The sequence below is a fragment of the Sphaeramia orbicularis genome, chromosome 16 (assembly GCF_902148855.1).
Source record: "Sphaeramia orbicularis chromosome 16, fSphaOr1.1, whole genome shotgun sequence".
Taxonomy (NCBI): domain Eukaryota; kingdom Metazoa; phylum Chordata; class Actinopteri; order Kurtiformes; family Apogonidae; genus Sphaeramia; species Sphaeramia orbicularis.
The window spans coordinates 54,823,167-54,844,779 of NC_043972.1; the positions used below are offsets into that span (position 1 = coordinate 54,823,167).

General features: G+C 34.4%; 7 protein-coding genes across 12 annotated transcripts in view; 3 read left to right on the forward strand and 4 right to left on the reverse strand.

Annotated features, from left to right (window-relative positions):
* The window catches only part of LOC115436265 (zinc finger protein 345-like), a 356,130-nt gene extending 351,174 nt beyond the window's left edge, over positions 1 to 4,956 (reverse strand). For both annotated transcript variants that reach the window (XM_030159059.1, XM_030159066.1), the window contains exon 1: positions 4,896 to 4,956. The gene's annotated coding sequence lies outside the window, so the exon portion shown is untranslated. The remainder of the gene's footprint in view (positions 1 to 4,895) is intronic.
* LOC115435235 (zinc finger protein 664-like) overlaps positions 1 to 5,259 on the reverse strand; it is a 50,567-nt gene extending 45,308 nt beyond the window's left edge. The window contains exon 1 of the mRNA XM_030157515.1: positions 5,235 to 5,259. Coding sequence (XP_030013375.1) covers positions 5,235 to 5,244 — 10 coding nt within the window. The 5' untranslated portion in view covers positions 5,245 to 5,259. The remainder of the gene's footprint in view (positions 1 to 5,234) is intronic.
* The window catches only part of LOC115435234 (NACHT, LRR and PYD domains-containing protein 5-like), a 753,056-nt gene that overhangs the window by 510,012 nt on the left and 221,431 nt on the right, over positions 1 to 21,613 (reverse strand).
* Positions 1 to 21,613, forward strand: part of LOC115436241 (NLR family CARD domain-containing protein 3-like) — a 1,147,354-nt gene that overhangs the window by 272,787 nt on the left and 852,954 nt on the right. The gene's annotated exons all lie outside the window — the stretch shown is intronic.
* LOC115436242 (NLR family CARD domain-containing protein 3-like) overlaps positions 1 to 21,613 on the forward strand; it is a 329,168-nt gene that overhangs the window by 269,109 nt on the left and 38,446 nt on the right. The gene's annotated exons all lie outside the window — the stretch shown is intronic.
* LOC115436280 (zinc finger protein 664-like) overlaps positions 1 to 21,613 on the forward strand; it is a 204,812-nt gene that overhangs the window by 160,527 nt on the left and 22,672 nt on the right. The window contains exons 1-2 of one of the 5 annotated variants that reach the window (XM_030159087.1): positions 17,073 to 17,117; positions 17,262 to 17,292. The exons of 3 other annotated variants lie outside the window; for them this stretch is intronic. The gene's annotated coding sequence lies outside the window, so the exon portion shown is untranslated. Of the gene's footprint in view, positions 1 to 17,063; positions 17,293 to 21,613 lie in introns of those variants that run through there. One more of the 5 variants, XM_030159088.1, reaches the window with a different exon arrangement.
* LOC115436299 (zinc finger protein 239-like) overlaps positions 1 to 21,613 on the reverse strand; it is a 210,295-nt gene that overhangs the window by 2,144 nt on the left and 186,538 nt on the right. The gene's annotated exons all lie outside the window — the stretch shown is intronic.

A 21,613-nucleotide genomic window follows, 5' to 3' on the forward strand; every position in this document is an offset into this window, starting at 1 on the left:
TATTATTATTATAAAGCTTTGCAGGAAGTTTTGAGGGCCTGAATATGCAAATAAACTCAATATTCTTATTGTACATTTGAAAATTGATGCAGATTCATTAATGTACAAATGAGTTATTTTGTACTAGCAGTTGCAGTAGTAGTGTATCCACTGTTAATACTTGTATTTGTAGTACTAGTATATCCACTGTTAATGCTTGTATTTTTAGTAGTAATAGTACATCCACTGTTAATACTTGTATTTGTAGTAGTAGTAGTACATCCACTGTTAATACTTGTATTTGTAGTAGTAGTATAGCCACTGTTAATACTTGTATTTGTACTAGTAGTAGTATATCCACTGTTAATACTTGTATTTGTAGTAATAGCACATAAACTTTTAATGCTTGTATTTGTAGTAGTAGTATATCCACTGTTAATACTTGTATTTGTAGTAATAGCACATAAACTTTTAATGCTTGTATTTGTAGTAGTAGTATATCCACTGTTAATACTGGTATTTGTAGTAGTAGTATATCCACTTTTAATACTTGTATTTGTAGTCGTAGTATATCCACTGTTAATACTTGTATTTGTAGTAATAGCACATAAACTTTTAATACTTGTATTTGTAGTCGTAGTATATCCACTGTTAATACTTGTATTTGTAGTAATAGCACATAAACTTTTAATACTTGTATTTGTAGTAGTAGTATATCCACTTTTAATACTTGTATTTGTAGTCGTAGTATATCCACTGTTAATAATTGTATTTGTAGTAATAGCACATAAACTTTTAATACTTGTATTTGTAGTACTAGTATATCCACTGTTAATGCTTGTATTTTTAGTAGTAGTAGTACATCCACTGTTAACACTTGTATTTGTAGTAGTAGTAGTACATCCACTGTTAATACTTGTATTTGTAGCAGTAGTACATAAACTTTTAATACTTGTATTTGTAGTCGTAGTATATCCACTGTTAATACTTGTATTTGTAGTAATAGCACATAAACTTTTAATGCTTGTATTTGTAGTACTAGTATATCCACTGTTAATGCTTGTATTTTTAGTAGTAATAGTACATCCACTGTTAATACTTGTATTTGTAGTAGTAGTAGTACATCCACTGTTAATACTTGTATTTGTAGTAGTAGTATAGCCACTGTTAATACTTGTATTTGTACTAGTAGTAGTATATCCACTGTTAATACTTGTATTTGTAGTAATAGCACATAAACTTTTAATGCTTGTATTTGTAGTAGTAGTATATCCACTGTTAATACTGGTATTTGTAGTAGTAGTATATCCACTTTTAATACTTGTATTTGTAGTCGTAGTATATCCACTGTTAATACTTGTATTTGTAGTAATAGCACATAAACTTTTAATACTTGTATTTGTAGTAGTAGTATATCCACTTTTAATACTTGTATTTGTAGTCGTAGTATATCCACTGTTAATAATTGTATTTGTAGTAATAGCACATAAACTTTTAATACTTGTATTTGTAGTACTAGTATATCCACTGTTAATGCTTGTATTTTTAGTAGTAGTAGTACATCCACTGTTAACACTTGTATTTGTAGTAGTAGTAGTACATCCACTGTTAATACTTGTATTTGTAGCAGTAGTACATAAACTTTTAATACTTGTATTTGTAGTCGTAGTATATCCACTGTTAATACTTGTATTTGTAGTAATAGCACATAAACTTTTAATGCTTGTATTTGTAGTACTAGTATATCCACTGTTAATGCTTGTATTTTTAGTAGTAATAGTACATCCACTGTTAATACTTGTATTTGTAGTAGTAGTAGTACATCCACTGTTAATACTTGTATTTGTAGTAGTAGTATATCCACTGTTAATACTTGTATTTGTACTAGTAGTAGTATATCCACTGTTAATACTTGTATTTGTAGTAGTAGTAGTACATCCACTGTTAATACTTGTATTTGTAGTAGTAGTAGTACATCCACTGTTAATACTAGTATTTGTAGTAGTAGTACATCCACTGTTAATACTTGTATTTGTAGTAGTAGTAGTACATCCACTGTTAATACTAGTATTTGTAGTAGTAGAATATCCACTGTTAATACTGGTATTTGCAGTAGTACATCCACTGTTAATACTTGTATTTGTAGTAGTAGTATATCCTTTGTCAATACTTGTATTTGTAGTCGTAGTATATCCACTGTTAATACTTGTATTTGTAGTAGTAGCACATAAACTTTTAATACTTGTATTTGTAGTACTAGTATATCCACTGTTAATGCTTGTATTTGTAGTAGTAGTAGTACATCCACTGTTAATACTTGTATTTGTAGTCGTAGTATATCCACTGTTAATACTTGTATTTGTAGTAGTAGTAGTACATCCACTGTTAATACTAGTATTTGTAGTAGTAGAATATCCACTGTTAATACTGGTATTTGCAGTAGTACATCCACTGTTAATACTTGTATTTGTAGTAGTAGTATATCCTTTGTCAATACTTGTATTTGTAGTCGTAGTATATCCACTGTTAATACTTGTATTTGTAGTCGTAGGATATCCACTGTTTATGCTTGTCATTGTGCTAGTAGTAGTACATCCACTGTTAATACTTGTATTTGCAGTAGTAGTAGTACATCCACTGTTAATACTAGTATTTGTAGTAGTAGTAGTACATCCGCTGTTAATACTAGTATTTGTAGTAGTAGAATATCCACTGTTAATACTTGTCATTGTGTTAGTAGTAGTACATCCACTGTTAATACTAGTATTTGTAGTAGTAGTATATCCACTGTTAATACTTGTCATTGTGCTAGTAGTAGTACATCCACTGTTAATACTTGTATTTGTAGTAGTAGTATATCCACTGTTAATACTTGTCATTGTGCTAGTAGTAGTACATCCACTGTTAATACTAGTATTTGTAGTAGTAGTAGTACATCCGCTGTTAATACTAGTATTTGTAGTAGTAGAATATCCACTGTTAATACTGGTATTTGCAGTAGTACATCCACTGTCAATACTTGTATTTGTAGTCGTAGTATATCCACTGTTAATACTTGTATTTGTAGTAGTAGCACATAAACTTTTAATACTTGTATTTGTAGTACTAGTATGTCCACTGTTAATGCTTGTATTTTTAGTAGTAGTAGTACATCCACTGTTAACACTAGTATTTGTAGTAGTAGTAGTACATCCACTGTTAATACTAGTATTTGTAGTAGTAGAATATCCACTGTTAATACTGGTATTTGCAGTAGTACATCCACTGTTAATACTTGTATTTGTAGTAGTAGTATATCCTTTGTCAATACTTGTATTTGTAGTCGTAGGATATCCACTGTTTATGCTTGTATTTTTAGTAGTAGTAGTACATCCACTGTTAATACTTGTATTTGTAGTAGTAGTATATCCACGGTTAATACTTGTAATTGTGCTAGTAGTAGTACATCCACTGTTAATACTTGTATTTGCAGTAGTAGTAGTACATCCACTGTTAATACTTGTATTTGTAGTAGTAGTACATCCACTGTTAATACTTGTATTTGCAGTAGTAGTAGTATATCCACTGTTAATACTTGTATTTTTAGTAGTAGTATATCCACTGTAAATACTAGTATTTGTGGTAGAAGTACATCCACTGTCAATACTTGTATTTGTAGTAGTAGTACATCCACTGTTAATACTTGTATTTGTAGTAGTAGTAGTATATCCACTGTTCATACTAGTATTTGTAGTAGTAGTATATCCACTGTTAATACTTGTATTTGTAGTAGTAGTAGTATATCGACTGCTAATACTTGTATTTGTAGTAGTAGTACATCCACTGTTAATACTTGTATTTGTAGTAGTAGTAGTATATCCACTGCTAATACTTGTATTTGTAGTAGTAGTATATGCACTGTTAATGATTGTATTTTTTGTAGTAGTAGTACATCCACTGTTAATACTTGTATTTGTAGTAGTAGTAGTATATCCACTGCTAATACTTGTATTTGTAGTAGTAGTATATGCACTGTTAATGATTGTATTTTTAGTAGTAGTAGTATATCCACTGTTCATACTAGTATTTGTAGTAGTAGTATATCCACTGTTCATACTAGTATTTGTAGTAGTAGTATATCCACTGTTCATACTAGTATTTGTAGTAGTAGTATATCCACTGTTAATACTTGTATTTGTAGTAGTAGTATATGCACTGTTAATACTTGTATTTGTAGTAGTAGTATATCCACTGTTCATACTAGTATTTGTAGTAGTAGTATACCCACTGTTAATACTTGTATTTGTAGTGGTAGTATATCCACTGTTAATACTTGTATTTGTAGTGGTAGTATATCCACTGTTAATACTTGTATTTGTAGTCATAATATTAACACTTATGTACATTTGTTCTAGTTATTGGTAATTATTCTAACACCAGCTGTTCTGTTTTTTAATAGTTCTACTTCAGTTTGCTGTTCATCCATGTATGGCTGCACAATTTTGGCCAAAAATAAAATCTGGATTTGGAATTTTCCAAAATCTCTTGCTTCAGTATACCAAGAGAACAATTCCATGCTCCTAACTTTGTGGGAACAGTTTGGGGTGAGGAGAGTTGAATGTTCAAAGTGGTTCATGTGTAAACATCTGATAATGAGGTCAGTTTAGATGCTACAGTACAATCTGTGATTGCCTTGTGTTGGTATTATTCAGTTTTCATCTACAGACAGAGGGATGTGTTGATAGGAGTGATTTGCACCAATTCAGTTTCACCACCAGAGGGCAGTCGAACATTACCCTTACCACGGTATGGTAGAATCAGGAGGTGCTTTTGTTGTTGTGTGTATGGAAGGCAGTAGCCACGGTGATTCAAAGGCTAAAGCTGAAACCCACGGCTATTTTTGAGCTTTTATTGAAAACAGAACACAGTGCACTCACCAGAATGGGATGTTGGACAGAACTTTGCTCATGGACGTTAGTGCAGCTCACACAGCCCGAATTTACATCCACTGTAACAGGAGACATGGGAATAAAAAACAGGATGAACATTTAACTTTACTAAACAACCGGAGCATGTTCAAGCAGCGCGAGGACTGAAAAGGAAATCCATCCAAACTCACGTGACCGTCTCCGCTTCACTGTACGAGAGTTAGGAGCTCCGGTACCGACTAACTATAGCGGAGAGCACCGAGATATCCAGGAGGAAAAAGACTTGGGGAGATTTGAGCTCAAACTGCTCCTAAGTATCAAAAGATGAGAATCTGTGTCCAAACCCACCGACTAACATCGAGTAGAATGAAGTTGGATGAACCCGCTTCACGGCTTGTCTCTGGCTCTAACAGCAAAAACAAAGGAGGAACAAACGGGGCTGGCACTTCCTGGAATGACAACAAGCTGCATTCTGATTGGTTGGTAATTTAAATATACAGCGCTTTGATTCGTCCATGTAAAGTATAGCGTATCTATGGTAACGGCCGGTCAGAGATCTGGCGCTACGTAAATGCGTCATCAATGCGCGCCCCGCCATTTTAACAAACCAGATGTGGAAGTATACAGTAAATATAGCGGTAGGCTAATCCATGATGACAGCCCGCAAAACCACACCGAGGTCGGTCCAGGAGGTTCAGACATTTCTGTCCTTGGTGGACGATGAAAAGATTCAGCGTGAGTTTGACGGAACAACACGGAAGTTACGGGGAGCGTCGCTATGACGACCAGGTATTCTAAAGTCAACACTGCTGTGTTGTTTCTGGTGTAACTATGGAGACGGTCTACACGCGCTGTCTTCAGGAGCTCCCAAAACTTCATATCAGCGATGTTCCTCAGATTGGACCAAGTCCAACACCTCCCAGTAAAGTGGACAGAGGATTCCAACTGGATGTGGATCATATAGACATGATTTGGAAGGGAAGGAAGAACTCTGAACAGGTTGACGTGAACGTTTGCTAACAACTGGAGGACTGGATTATGTGCGTCATCTGGGGTTTGTTCTTCACAACGTTGTGATATTGTGACATTTCAAACACATGTTCTCTTACTGACCGTACAGTACAGTAGTATCTTTGCTTCCAAAATCAGAGATGGTTTTTACTTAATTTCTCTCAACACTGATTGTTTTTTTTTTCTTTCTTTTTTTTATCCATGACTATGATTTTAAATGTTCTACCTCTAAATTTCTAAAATATTTATCATACTCTGACTGTAAATAAAACATTTCAACCACAACTAACCATCTACTTTCTTCACATCTCACTTAGGAAGAAAAATTTCCCTTTAAACTTTAAGGAATACATATGTTTATATCTGAAATCAGCATAAACAGGACATCTGCCAGCTGTTTGTTTATTTATTATGAATATATCATTTAAACCAAACAACGAAAAGTTTTATTTAAAAAGAAAAGAAAACATTCGAAAAGGAGCAGGATGACAGCTGGAGACATGATGTGTCCCAATATTTGTATCCAGATCATTTATATACATCAATATTACAATTTAAACCAAACTAACCAATGCAATGATATTTGTCCTAATATAAATCTATATTATGACATTTGTCACTATTGTTTTGTATCCCAGACCCCTGTTAGAAAACAAACACCTGAATTCAACGTGTCCATATAGTGTAAATCCCACCCACTGAGAGGTCCCATTGTAATGACATAATCAATATTAATACTACTTTACCTGTAAATGTCAGAATGTTATGGCTGATCACTGGAGGAACAAAAACCTCCCATTAAACTTTATGGAAATATTTATGTTTATGTCTCAAATCATCATGAACAGGACATCCTACAGCTGTAGACATGTGTCCCAATATTTATGTCCATATCATTTATATCCATCCATAAAACAATTTAAACCAAACTAACCAATACAATGTCATTTGTTTCATTAGGTTCCGGATTTCAGGAGCCCATACAGACAGTTCAAATATACTGGAATAATTCTGCCTGTTCATCCTATAATAGAAGAATCCTAGAATTGACCCATAACATGAGTGGGTCAATATCACTATACAGTGCCTTTCAGACTTTGTAGATTTTCCACTTAACTTTATTTTTTTAATCTTATATTCGTTTTTCTTGTTTTAGTAGTTTTGTTTTATAATTGTATTTTCTGACGTATTGGCTTTTTATTCATATTGTTGCACTGACTGGAAAACACAATGACAATAAAGGCTATTCTATTCTATTCTATTCTATTCTATTCTATTCTATTCTATTCTATTCTATTCTATTCTATTCTATTCTATTCTATTTGATGTCATGATAATCATCTTTACCTGTGTAAAACTAACAGAAGTAACATACAGGGGTTGGACAAAATAATGGAAACACCTTCTATGATGCCACAATGTTAGGTGTTTCCATTATTTTGTCCAACCCCTGAATTTTATCATTATATTTTCACATTTTTCTCCATTATCAGGTTTGTCTCATTAGATTTGTGTTGTTATTTATAATCTGATACTAATTTCTGTCTGATATGTTCACCTGAAAAACAATAAACCTGTTCATTAAACTCCAGTGGAGCTACTATTAGTCATTAGACATGAAGGTTTATAGATATGAAGAGTTGTATGTAGAGTAGTATGAATGAACATGAACATTTTACTGCTGAAAGATGCTGAAGTATCTAGAAACAGATGGAAATAACACTCACATGCCTTTACGACTAAAATACCGTAATTCCACCAATAAACAGGTGTTTATGGATGTAAATGTACAAAGGATAAAGTTATAATATTAGGACAAAATAGAATTTTATGAATAAAGAGTCAAAATTCTTTCCAACTTTCAGCCCAAAAGATGAACTGAATGCAGACGTGGAGGCTATTCTCCAGATATTTCCACCTCTTTATGACTTTTCTCCAAACATTATGTCTTTATTCTGTAAATACGGTCCTTTAAAGTAATGGTCATTTTCAGCCCAAAGCCATAATCCTCTCACTTTGTAAAAACGCTGAAAGATGAGTTATTGTGAAGGCATCGTCTCCGTTAGTGATTTCTTCAAACATCTTCTTCTCTGAAACTATTGGTTGAATTCATTTCAATTTTATCTGTATCTTCTTTGGGACAATGTTTACAAAGTTTGTTCACAGTTTAGAAAATGTAGATTTTTTAAATATTCTAAATGTTCCTTTCCTTCTAATGGTCCATATTTGGATGGTTTCTAACATGTAAATGGTTCCAGATATCAGTCTAGTTCCTATTGATCACTGATAGAAGTCATATATGGACTTTGATTGGATGAGTTGAGTTCTCCTCCAGTGAAAGTCCCGCCCACTTCCATAGTTAGATTGATGTGCATCCAGACCACAGGACTGGAACATAGAGACAGAACCTGACAACCTCACACATTCACCTGGGGATTGATTCTGGATAGTCCAGTTCCACTGTATTAACAAGAAATCACATATTCACAATCAATTCATGACAAGAGGAAAAATACTTTATTCCAACATTATGGGCAGCAGTGTTCTAGCATCAGAACCTCTAAGTAATGACCACTGCAACTGAAAAATAGAACAAAACAATCAACAGGAACTAAATAAGCAACATGAAGAAAATTCCTTCATTCATTCATTTTCTGAACCCTCTTTATCCTCACTGGAGCCTATTCCAGCTACTTATGAGTGAAGGCAGGGTTCACCCTGGAAACATGAAGAAAATATTTAACGAATAAATATAACAAAATAATCACCAGAATTTACAAAAATGAACAAAATAATCAATATAAATGAAAAATACAAGAAACACAGGACAAATAATTCAACATAATCAAGTAAATACTTCGTAAATACTACTTCATTTGCATGTGCTCCTCCCACCATCCAAAGACACGCACTGATAGGTTAATTGGTTAATCTAAATTGCCCGTAGGTGTGAATGTGAGAGTGACTGGTTGTTCGTCTATTTCACAGGTGTCAAACATGCGGCCCAGGGGCCAAATCTGGCCCGCCAAAGGGTCCAATGTGGCCCCTGGGATGAATTTGTGAAGTGCAAAAATTACACTGTAGAAATGAACAATCACTGGTGTCAAAATCCTTTTAATTCAGATTCCACACACAGATGCATACAGAGCAATTAGTTCTCAAGTGGATGGGAGCAGTAAAATATGATCATGATATCCTATAAATAATGACAACTGCAAATTTTCTCTTTGTTTTTTTTGTTTTGTTTTTTTTTTTGGTGTAAAAAAGTAAAATTACATGAAAATGTTTACATTAACAAACTACACTTTTACAAAAACATTTGAATAACCAGAACAAATATGAACAACCTGAAATGTCTTAAGAGAAGTAAATGCAATTTTACCAACATTCTGTTATTAAATGTTCTGTGTATTTGTAGATCCACCGTGATCTGTAAGTTATAATTTACACGTGTAAATGATAAACTGAGGCAGAAGATTTTTTCAATTGCACTTATTTTTCTTAAGACATTTCTAGTTGTTCCTATTATTCAGATTTGTAAGGAAACTTTGTAGATGTAAACATTATCATCATTTAATTTAACTTTTATCACTGCTATTATTTACAGTAAATATAGCGGTAGGCTAATCCATGATGACAGCCCGCAAAACAACACCGTGGTCGGTCGAGGAGGTTCAGACATTTCTGTCCTTGGTGGACGATGAAAAGATTCAGCATGAACTTGATGGGAAAACACGCAACAAGTGAGTTTATCAGCAACTCTCTGAGCAGACATCACAGAAGTTGCACGCAGTGTTGCTATGACGACCAGGTACTCTAAAGTTGGTCGTATCCTGTAATGGAAACTGTCTCCAGGAATAGTACCTGGTACCCGAGTCGAGTCCGTACGCAGCAATAGTGTCCTGTTGTGTCCAACTTTTATTAGACTGAAGAAAAAGACAATGTGACGCCGATGGTGCAATCAAACTAACTTTAGGTCAGACATGGAACACCAAGGTAGGACTGACTGAGCTGAAAACCCTGTTGGACCAGATCTGAGGTTCACTTACTCAGGCTTTGGAGCACGGCGTCTTTTATAGTTTATCAGGACATACTTAGAGGCATCACTCTCCATTGATGGACTGCTGGGTCCAGGTCCATGTCTGGATCCAGGTCCTGTGGGGGGTCTGTAGGGGGTCTTCCGGGGACGGGCTCCCTCCTCTCTGTCCTCACTCTGATCCATTCTGATGAACGCACATCAGAACACAAACCAACAGTCCAGACATGAATCCACACCATTTCATCCTTTACATGATAAACAGCAGCTCAAATAAGAGCTTCGGTGACAATTTTATTTACATTTTATTTTGAACAGCAGAGAAAGTTTAAAACAAGTTGAATAAAGTTGTCAGTTAATAATAATTTCTGCCTTAAGATATTAATGTGATTCATTAATAGTCTTACTTTTAAGAAGTGGATCACTGTACCTTGGCAATATTGCAAAATCAACAAAAAAAAAAAAACATTGAACAAGTTTTTTGTTATCAGTTTGTGTTTAAATAATCAAGAGGCTGTGCTGCATTTTCATTTCTCAGAGTAGTCTCGTAGTACAGAATGTTTTTTCAATTCAAGTAGGATTTTATTACAGTTAAAGGAACATCTGGAATCAGTTCAATTAAAACCACAATGTATATTTTATTACATGTGAACATAATAACAGTAAAATATATTTCTAATATTATGTTTAATTCTTAAGAACATACAAATGCACGGATGCAAATATAGGCCATAAGGTGAACCATGAAAAGTGGCTAGAAAATAATTTTCGTTCCCATGTCTGGGCACTACTTTTTAAATGCATTTTTGTTTAGACTGTACCCTCATGGACTTTGGGTTAAAAGTTCTCCGCAATATATCCTGCAGTTTTTTGTCATAAGCCATAAATCTATATGAATATAAAATTAAAAACCGAAAATTCTGTGATGCTAGATTCACTTGTTTTATTTATCAACATTCATTTTACCAACACAAAATCTCTCACAAATTGATATTTATACATATTAACATTTTAGACAAGTCTTGATGAATTATTACCATGCAATGTGAATTTAGACCATGAAATCTTGGAAATTTGTGGGAAAAAGCTTCTACTGATTTCACATATTACACATGGTGAATTTAGCCACATACAAACACACATACATCAATGTAACAGCATTGTTTGACATTTACAGTGTTTACAGTTGCAGGGTTTCTTTTCTTCTTTTAACAATGATGCGTTTGTCATGTAACAATACATGTTTTTTAATAGATCTCTGTCTGGTTTTTTTACACAGTACACTGTGAACTTTTATTTTTGTTCAATGGATGCTCTTTTTAGAGGATATTTCATGGTTCTATAACATGTCTAATCATCACCATCACTGTCAGAAACATCATCCCATGTAGCTCTATCTTCTGTTTCCTTCTGAACATTCACACAGTGCTACCACCTACACAAATCACTGAAAGACAGTCTTGCTGACATACAGGAACACCTGTCTGTATCACATTTGCCTTGTTTCCAAGTGCAGTGGACGAACTGCAAAACACTTTGAGGAGCAGGATTTTTAGTCATCCAGGTCACTGTTAACTCCCCATCCTCAATGTGCCATCCACTACCAATGGGTGAGGGTGCACACATAATACCTTTCAGACAATGTCTCATTATTGCTGTTTGGTAGTTTGCCCTTTTGCGGTGTTGGTGTAGAGCATCACATGTCGGAGGCATGGATAGGGCAAACTACCAAGGAGCAATAATGACACATTGTCAGCAAGACTGTGTGGCCATGGCTCAGATGGTAGAGCAGGTCGTCCAATAACCGAAGGGTCAGCGGTTCGAATCCCGCTCTGTCCTAGTCAGTCCATTGTGTTCTTGGGCAAGACACTTCAGCCAGTGCCAGTCACTCTGGTGTATGAATGTGTGGTGGTGGTTCACAATAATAATAACTCTTTGCCTGATGATCTGCTCACAGAAGAGAAGATCTTGTAGCTGACATTGAAGGCGGCTTATTTCTGAAACACACATACACCCAGTTTCACAAAGCTGCAAGCAGCAGTGTGTGTGTGAGAGAAAATGAGTTATGATCAGTAGTAGTAAAAGCAGTAGCAGTAATAATAGTTGCAGTAGTAGTAATAGCAGTAAAAGTAATAATAGTAATAGCAGTAGTAGAGAATAGAATAAACTTACACACTTACTTATATACAGTGTTTGTGTGTGAGTGTGACAGACAGATTTTGTATTTTTTTTTACACACCTGCTGATAACATCTGTGCCAGTGAAAGATGATCCTTTGTGCATTTGCCAGACACGGTGATGTATTTATCCACTTTTTTCTTTTTTTTTTCTCCACATATTATGCACACGGCAGGCAGAATAGGACCAGATGAAACAGTAGGTAGATCCATCCTGGACCATCATTTCTTCCTGGGCGTTTCACTTGTTGATCCTGCGGTGCTGCTGCACAGACTCGCCTCGCCTGTGATTCATTGACATCTGAATTCTCTCTTTTATGTTTCTCTGCGGAATCCAATCGTTTTTTATCAATGAATCGTCTGTAGCATGTTGCATGATACCCAGCATCTTCTGGAACATTGTCAAAGTTAGTAGTGATAGTGTTTATAAGTTTCAGTTATACTCCTGCTCTCACCAGTCAAATAAAGCCATCGTTCGACACAGTTTCTTAACGTTTCCCATCATTTGGCCGAAAAATCCTGTATTTTTTCTTTTTTTTTTACAGATATGAGGTGCATATTCCATATTTTTGCTGGCTTTTTAAAACTGTTAGTTGTATTTTCCTCCTCCAAACTACAGGGAGCTCGCTTCCTGGTCGCAACTATCTTGGATGTTAAACTCATTCTGACTCATCTGATGTTAAATTCTGGTCACAACAATGGGGGGATAAAATCCTCTTTAGCCATGGAACAAGTCATTTGGCTGGAACTGCAATATGTTTCAATAGATGTCCTGGTAAGATTCTGTGTGAAAAAGTGGATAAAGATGGTCATTGGGTAGCCTGTGTATTGGAAATTGATAATAACCTTATTATAATGTTCAACATTTACAGATATAACAACGATAAAAAAAATAGAATGTTATTACATCAGATATCAAATGTCATAGCAGAATTTAATGCAAAATATCACATTAATCACTTAGTGGTTGGGGGTGACTTCAATATAACTCCTGACGAGTGGAAAGACAGATGGCCTTCGAAATTATCGAGTGAATATAAAAATCCAATTTTAGAAGAATTTAGAAGCAATAACAAATTAGTTGATATCTGGAGACTTCTACACAATGATGTAAAACAATTTACCTGGTTTAAACCAAACGGCCAAAGAAGATCACGTATTGATTACTGGCTTGTCTCGGATTCAATCTCAGAACATGTAACAGAAACATCAATTGCTAATTGCCCTTTAAGTGATCATTGTATTATTAATCTTAAATTAGAAAAAAGAAAATATAATAAAAAACCAAAAGACTACTGGAAATTTAACTCCCAGTTGTTAAAGAACACAGAATTTTGTGATGGAATAAAAAAAAGTGATTCTGGATATAAAAAATGATCATACTATTGACACACCGATCCAAAAATGGGAATACGTTAAATTCAGTATAAGAAAATATTCAATTACATTTAGTAAAAAATTAAACATGGAAAAGAGAGCAAAGGAAACATCTGTGGTCAAAGAACTTATGTTACTCTATAGTAAACTTAATTGGAATGAAGAACATAAAGAAAATATAAACAAACCACAGACTAAACTAGATGAGATGTATATTACTAAGGCTAAAGGAGCATATATAAGATCCAGAGCCCGTTGGATTGAAGAGGGAGAAAAGAACACGGCCTATTTTTGTAATTTGGAAAAACGCAGACAGGAATATAATTCAGTTGATAGTCTAATGATTGAAGGTGCAGAGTGCACGGATTCTACAAGAATAGCACAAGAAGTTTTCAACTTTTATAGCAATCTGTATAAGTCCTCATATTCAGAACAAAATGCTTCATCCTTCCTAAATAAAATAAAAAATCTGATTCCTATGATTGATAAAGAATTTAAAGAAACATGTGATGAGGAATTAAGAATTACAGAACTTGATTGTGCAATTAAAAGAATGGCATCCGATCGCTCCCCAGGACCAGATGGTTTAACTACTCATTTTTTAAAACACTTTTAGGAAGATTTAAAACTAATGCTGCTCCAAGCTATTAATGAATGTATTAACAAAAAAGAACTAATGGAAACAATGAAACAAGGTGTAATTAAACTAATACCAAAACCTGGAAAAGACAAGAAGATTTTAAGCAATTTAAGACCTATTACACTATTAAACACCGATTACAAGATTCTGACAACAGTTTTGGCAACAAGATTAAAAACAGGTTTATCTAAGTTCATTAGCCCAACACAATCTGGCTTTCTCAAAAGTAGATCTATACATAACAACATCCGCCTGGTTCTGGATCTTATTGAATATAATCACTTAATAGAGGAGGATGCTCTCATATTATTTTTAGACTTCCATAAAGCTTTTGATTCAGTGGAACATACATTTATTATTAATACTTTAAAACAATTTGGTTTTGGAGATAAATTCATTGATATAATAACAATGCTATATACAGGTATCAACAGTTGTGTTTCTCTTCCAGAAGGCACATGTCCTAGATTTAATGTGGAACGGGGAATTAGACAAGGATGCAGCATCTCACCTCTTCTATTCATTACAGTCACAGAATTATTAACTATAGCTGTTACAAATTCAAATATTGAAGGACTATACATTAATAATAACTAATTGATTATAAGTCAGCTAGCTGATGATACGACCATATTCCTAAAAAATAAAGAACAAATACCATTAGCTTTAGAAATAATAGAGACATTTTCCCAAGCATCTGGTCTAAGATTGAATCTGAGTAAGTGTGAACTTATGAGTATTCATAATTGCCCTGACTCCTCAATATGTAATATACCAGTAAAGACAGATGTAAAATATCTAGGTATTTGGATTTCTAAAGACTCTGACACTAGTATTAAAAAGAATATTCGGAACAATATTGACAAATGCAGAAGAACATTAAACAATTGGCTACAAAGAGATTTAACATTATTTGGTAGAACAATGTTAACTAAATTTGAATGACTTTCTAGATTAATTTATCCTGCATATTCTTTAGCCATTTCTCAAAGACAAATTAAGGAGATTAATAGAATAAACTTCAATTTTATTTGGAAAAATAAACATCACTACATCAAAAAGAAGGATTTGTTGAAAGACTATAAGGATGGTGGACTTAAGGCAATTGATTTTGAAATTATGAATGGAGTGTTAAAAGTTAAACGGCTCCAGTCTTTTTTAAAGAATGGAAAAGACATAGGTTTTCAGTACCCTCATTTATATTCAATAAAATGGGTGGTATTCAGTTTTTACTAAAATGTGATTTTGAAATGACAAAATTGCCCATTAAACTATCCACTTTTCATCAACAGGTATTGTTTCAATGGAAAATGGTCTTCAAACACAATTTCAGTCCTCATAATGTTCCTTTATGGAATAACAGAGTCATATTGAGTAGGAGGAAGTCTATTTTTATGGAAAACTGGATGGAGAAAAATATACAGTATGGTCTATTGTACACTTAATGGACAATTATGGTCAATTTTTTGAACTGAAAGAATTTATTAATAAATATAATGTTGAATGCTCCATGGCAGATTATAAAAAGGTAATTCAAAACATCCCAAGTGCCCTTATTCAGCTAGTGAAGAATAGCTTGTCGACCATAACAACCCCCAGATTGCCCAAAATCAAAATCGGGCGTGTAGATTTTTTGAATAACAAATGTAATAATAAATTTATTAGAGAACACCTTGTTGACTCCATATACCCGGGAATAACTAGGAGCACACTCTTCCTCCAAAATAACAGCAAATATGATAGATCAATGATAAGAACAAAATTTTTAAAATTTCCACTTCCTCCAAAATATAAGGAGATACATTTCAAAACTATTAATAACATATATCCATCAAATGAATTCATTAAAAAAAGATTCAAATTTGAAGTAGAAAATTGTCAAATGTGTGATAAAAATGTGGAAACGACAGAACATCTATTTTATGCTTGTGAAATTGTCCAAAATATATGGAGATGTGTTCATGATTTGCTGTCTTCTAGTTCTATAGAAATGGACTTCTTCTCTTATAATGACATTCAGACGGGTGTAATCCTCAAAAATAAAAAAGATGAGTTTTTGATGAATAACATAATTATAGTAACAAAATATTACATACATAAATGCAGATGTGCTAAAACTTCCCCCTCATGGTCTGCAATTAAAAACGAACTCCTTTTGTTTAAAAAGTGTTTGAAAATAATTGACAATGCCCAAGCTAAGAAACTGTACACACTAATAGAAAATCTTCAACTGTGCTGAACCCCTTGTATCCCTTTTTTTTTTTTTTTTTAAATCTAATTATCTTTTATTTGTATAGTCTTAGTTATTTTATTTTTACCTTAAGCTTTCAGATATTTTCTGATTCATATTACATGTTGGAGGTGTGATTCTCTTTTGTTATATTTGCACATATGGACAGAAATGAGTATGTCACTTTGGTTTTTTTTGTTATGTATTTGTTCTTGTTACAATTTTAAAAAAAAACTATCTTGGATGTTTTGAGCTTTCTTATTGGACCAGCAGGTTACATGTGACTCAAACCGCAGCACGCATGATAACAATAGCATTGCGCGAATAAAGTTAAGTAGTACCGACTTCAAACACTGCTTTTAAAAAAACTGCAGGATTGCAAATGGAGAACTTTTGATATTTACCTCAGGAACAATATATCTTTGCAACTGAGTAAAAAGATTGTAGTGCCCCATATGTCGGAACGGGATGAAACGATACGGCGTTCACCTTACGGCCTCATAGGAGTAATCTCTGCTATATCTGAACTACCGTGTGTTATTGGATACACCCCGTCACGTGACTGAAGCACGATTGGATATATCCCGTCTTGTGACCACATGACGTTCCCAACACAAACACCGATTGGCCGCACTGACCCATGTGACCGTCCCGCGAGAAATCATGTAAACACCGCGAGATTATCACCATAGGCACTCACCGGAGGCAGACATGATGTAAAGTGAAGTCTGCAGGTTTATCACTTTGGTTACACCTGGAGGTAAAGTTGGACCCAGATAACGGTTCCTATCAGTCCATGAAGTAACGACAGTAGACGCTGTTGTAAACATCTTCTCTGTTCTGACTCCTCCTCCTCTCATCCACTTCATGTTGGCTTCATTCCTGCTTCCTCTCCAAACGACAGCAGCTGTGAGTCTCTGCGTCTCTCCATGAAGGTAATGTTGGACCTATTTGACTCTCACCTCCTTCACTGTGGGTTCTTTACTTCAGTAGAAACAGGATGAGCTTTAATCCGTGTGTCGGAGTCCGTCTGAAGTGACTGTGATGAGACCAAACCTCAGAGTAGAAGCTGATGTGAAACTTAGTGGTTGAACTCACTGTTGTTGTTGATGATGATGATGTTACCGAGGGTCAGGGTTTTTCTCCTCACTGGTCCATAAAACTCCTCTGGACTATTTCCATTAGACTGGACCGTGTGTTGAACTGGTAACTTTACCATCAGTAAAAGTACAGAGAAAATCAACAGTCAGTCAACCAAAATGGCGGGTGTGAAGCCCAGCTGTCTCGTGATGACGGTTTGATTTAATGCTGCGGCACAGAAACAGGCGCTGTCTCTCCACACTTAACAGTGATCCGGAACAACCGATATATTCTACATCGCAACAAATCTCTATTTTATGAAGACTGGTATGAAAATAATATTTGGCCGATACTACACCTTATGGATGATGAAGGAAATTTATTAGATTATGAACAATTCTGTACAAAATTTAACTTTAATCCCTCTCTCTTAGACTTTATGCGTTTACGTAATGCTCTTCCCAAAGAATTTATTTTTCTATTCAAAAACTTCTTAGCCCATCAAAAAGCACAACCCCATCTTCCTATTCCGATGATTAATGGAATATCCATTTTAGATAAAAAATGTTGTAATTCCTTTATTAGAAAATGTCTTACTGATGAATTTTTCCCTGGTTTACAAAACAAAAATGACATTTTGTTCAAATTCGACAAAAGTACAGTTTCAAAGCTAAGAACAGTGTATTTATCCTTTCCTATAGCTCCCAAAGCCAAAGAAACACACTTCAAAATAATGAATGATATCTACCCATCAAAAGAGTTACTTAGACTTCGTTTCAATGTACAGGATAACAGTTGTACATTCTGCAATACCGATATTGAAACAACAGACCATTTATTTTTCTTTTGTCGTATGGTGCAAGTGTTTTGGACAGACTTACAAAATTGGTTAAAAGAAATATTTCCTTCATCTACATATTATTTTACAAGAGATGACATAGCATTTGGTGTTCTGGTAAATAACAAAAATAAGAACTCTGTATTAATGTGATTTTATGTATTGCTAAATTCTGTATTCACAAAAGCAAATGTCAAAAATGCCCACCCAACTTTTGTGTTTTCAAAAATGAACTCAAACTGTACTTGAAATCCTTAAAATGTATGAAAAGACCCAAAGCTGTAAAACTTCACTCCTATTTATGTGACATTCCCCTGGACTCAAATGAACAATCAACTAACCTCCCCTTGCAGACTGATTTTGTTTCTTTTCTCTCTATCTCTCTATTTCTTGAAATTTAGTTGTTCCCATTTGTTGCCGATGCACATTCACAATGCCATGTTTGTTATAAGGCACTGTTGTACTGTTATTTTTGAATGTTTTGCCAATTTAAAAAAAAAGAAAAGAAACAGGTGTTGAAAAACCGGAAGTGGTTCAAACTGTTGGAAACCACAAAGAGAGTATATCAAACATAAAATGAATAAAATCACCCAAAGTAACATATAGAATATATTTGGTAGGTATTTATAAGTACTTTAAAAATTTATTAAAATTATATATTTGTGGTTAAAAAAAAAAAAAAGCCAAAATAAGCCTGATAACGGATCCAAAAAAAAAGAACATTAGTGTTTTTTTTACTTAAACAAATGGTTAAAACATTTCCAACGTTTCCAGCTACAACTGTTTTATATACAACATATGGAATATAAGGAACCAGTACCTGTCCATCATTAAGTGGAGTACCTGGATGTTCTTCTTTTATCAGACATTGTTAACTAAAGATGACAGTTTGTGCATTCTGCTGGAACTGAAACCTCACTGATCAGATCCTCAGGAGGGAACCCAAAGGAGGTTTTCTACCAAGACTTTTAGTTTCACTGAACTTGGACTTTCCATATTCAGAAACTTCCTCTAATCCTGGGGTTCCCAAAGTGGGGTACTCATACCCCCAGGGGGTACTTGAAATATTTTTGGAAAAATCCATTAAATTAGTCATCATGTACTGAATTCAAAATAAATAAAGAGAATTAATGCAGAAATATAAAACACAACAAATACATTCATATAATAGTTTTATTGTCAATCATCTTGTTGAAACTTTGGTAACATTTGAAGAACATTTATTTTTTATAATATTCAAAATGAGTTTATTTGAATAGATAAGGAATTATTTTTGGTTGATGAAAGGTTAATTTATTAATTAATGACCAATGTATTATTATTTTTTTTTTATCGATGACAGAGGGCACTTTTCAGTTTGTTTTGCACAAAATTTCCTTTTTTTTTTTTTGGTTTTTATATGTATGTACTGTATGTGTGTGTATGTATGTATGTATTAGGGCTGCACGATTTTGGCAAAAAAAAAAAAATCCCGTTTTTTTTTTTTTTTCCCTCTAAAAACTCGATTTTCGATTTCGATTTTTGGGTACAACTACAAAAGACAACAGAAGTCAGCATGTCATTTTCGTGAGCAGCCCACAATGCAAGGCACTGCTCTGACCTTAAATCTGTGATGGTATCACGTGATGAACCCACAGAAGTTTATTTTTTCTTAATTAAATCTTTATTGAATGAAGCAGAGTATACAAACAATGTATACAACAAGAAAATAACATAAGTTTGCCAGGGGGAATACACTACAATGTCCAAATCAGAGCAAATACTGAATGTTTTTATAGCCTTTTTGTTTCCAGATTTATCTAACAGCTTTAAATAAAGTTCAACATCTTTCAAAAAATAAATAATATTTGGTTTTGTGTAACAGAACTTACATTTGTGAATGAAAAATTTAGCAAGTAAGAGGACTAAATTAATTATTTTAAAAAATGGGGTTTTTTTCTTTCTTTTTGGGGTATCTGGCCCACAGAAATGATACCAATGTAAGTCAGTGACAAGTATCAGTCATGCGTGCGTGGACCACGTTAATAGGAGTGATCCCCATGGGTTCTATTTAAACTGGGGGATCCGTACGTGGAACAGACCGACCCAGGACACACTGGAGGTAGGGCTGGGCGATATGACCTAAAATCAATATCACGATAATTGGGTAGTTTTACCTCGATAACGATAAATGCACGATAAATAACACCCCCCCCCCCCCCCCGACCCGCACAAGGACCACGGCAAAGTGACTTCCTTTTGTTCATTTATTATAAACATTTTACCTTTCTCGTAAACTTTTTTGAACATACATTTATGTAATGGCATTTTGGCAGTAATGTCTTTGTTGAGGTAATGTCTCTTGTAAACAAATATAAATATTGCCAAGTGCAAAAGAGGTTCTTCTGGCTTGTAAACAATAACAGAAATAAAATAAATCAATACAACGCTAGAACAATAGAAGAGGTTTACAACGTTTTACACATTTTTAACAACCATTTGAACTAGTGCAATGATCAAAGCGCAAAAATGTCAGTGTAACACTGATTAGAAACAAAACGAGCTTCAAAAGTGCACTTAAAAAAACACAAGCAGAATTGCTTTCTCAACTCAAAAGATTTCAACCTGACTCCCTGCAGTTACATATTATCACTCTAAACACTAATGTTTAGTTTAGGTTTTTACTTAGAAACACTAGCATGTTAACCATTTCTGGTTTAAGGCACGATCTGAGGCATGTAACAATGTTGCCTCCAGAGCTGAAAACTCGCTCAGATGGGGAGCTAGTGGCTGGTATACAAAGGTACTTTTTTGCCACCTTACTCAGAGTGGGAAAGTGGACATGATGTTCTCTCCACCAATCTAGTGGATTTCCCTCACTATCCTGCAAAGGGGACACCAAGTAGCTGCTCAGCTCTGCTTCTACTGCTTGCCTGCGTGACACAGTGGGTGCATTTGAAGATGCTGCCTCGCTTCTTTTGAAAAAGCTACCCAATGACTTTCTTGGCTTCTTTGGTTCAGAAGATGACGATGTAGAAGGCTGAGGTTCAGTTGCAGTGTTCCCTTCGGTTAGCTGTGTGTAGTCTGCAGCTGCTGACTCCATCTCTCTTTTCATTTTTTCCTGAATGGTGAGGACACGATCTGCAGAAATGTAGGATGCCTTGAATCTGGGATCAATAAAACTGGTCATGTCCAAAAGGTCCTCAGTGGTCGGATCTGAGAACTTCTCATCAAGGTATGCCAGGATGTCAGATTTTATGGCTTTTGTCAGATCAACATCATCATCATCCTCAGCCAGCACCCGTGAATGGAGAATGTGTAAGACAGGCTTCACGGATGAAATTGTCACATACTCTTCA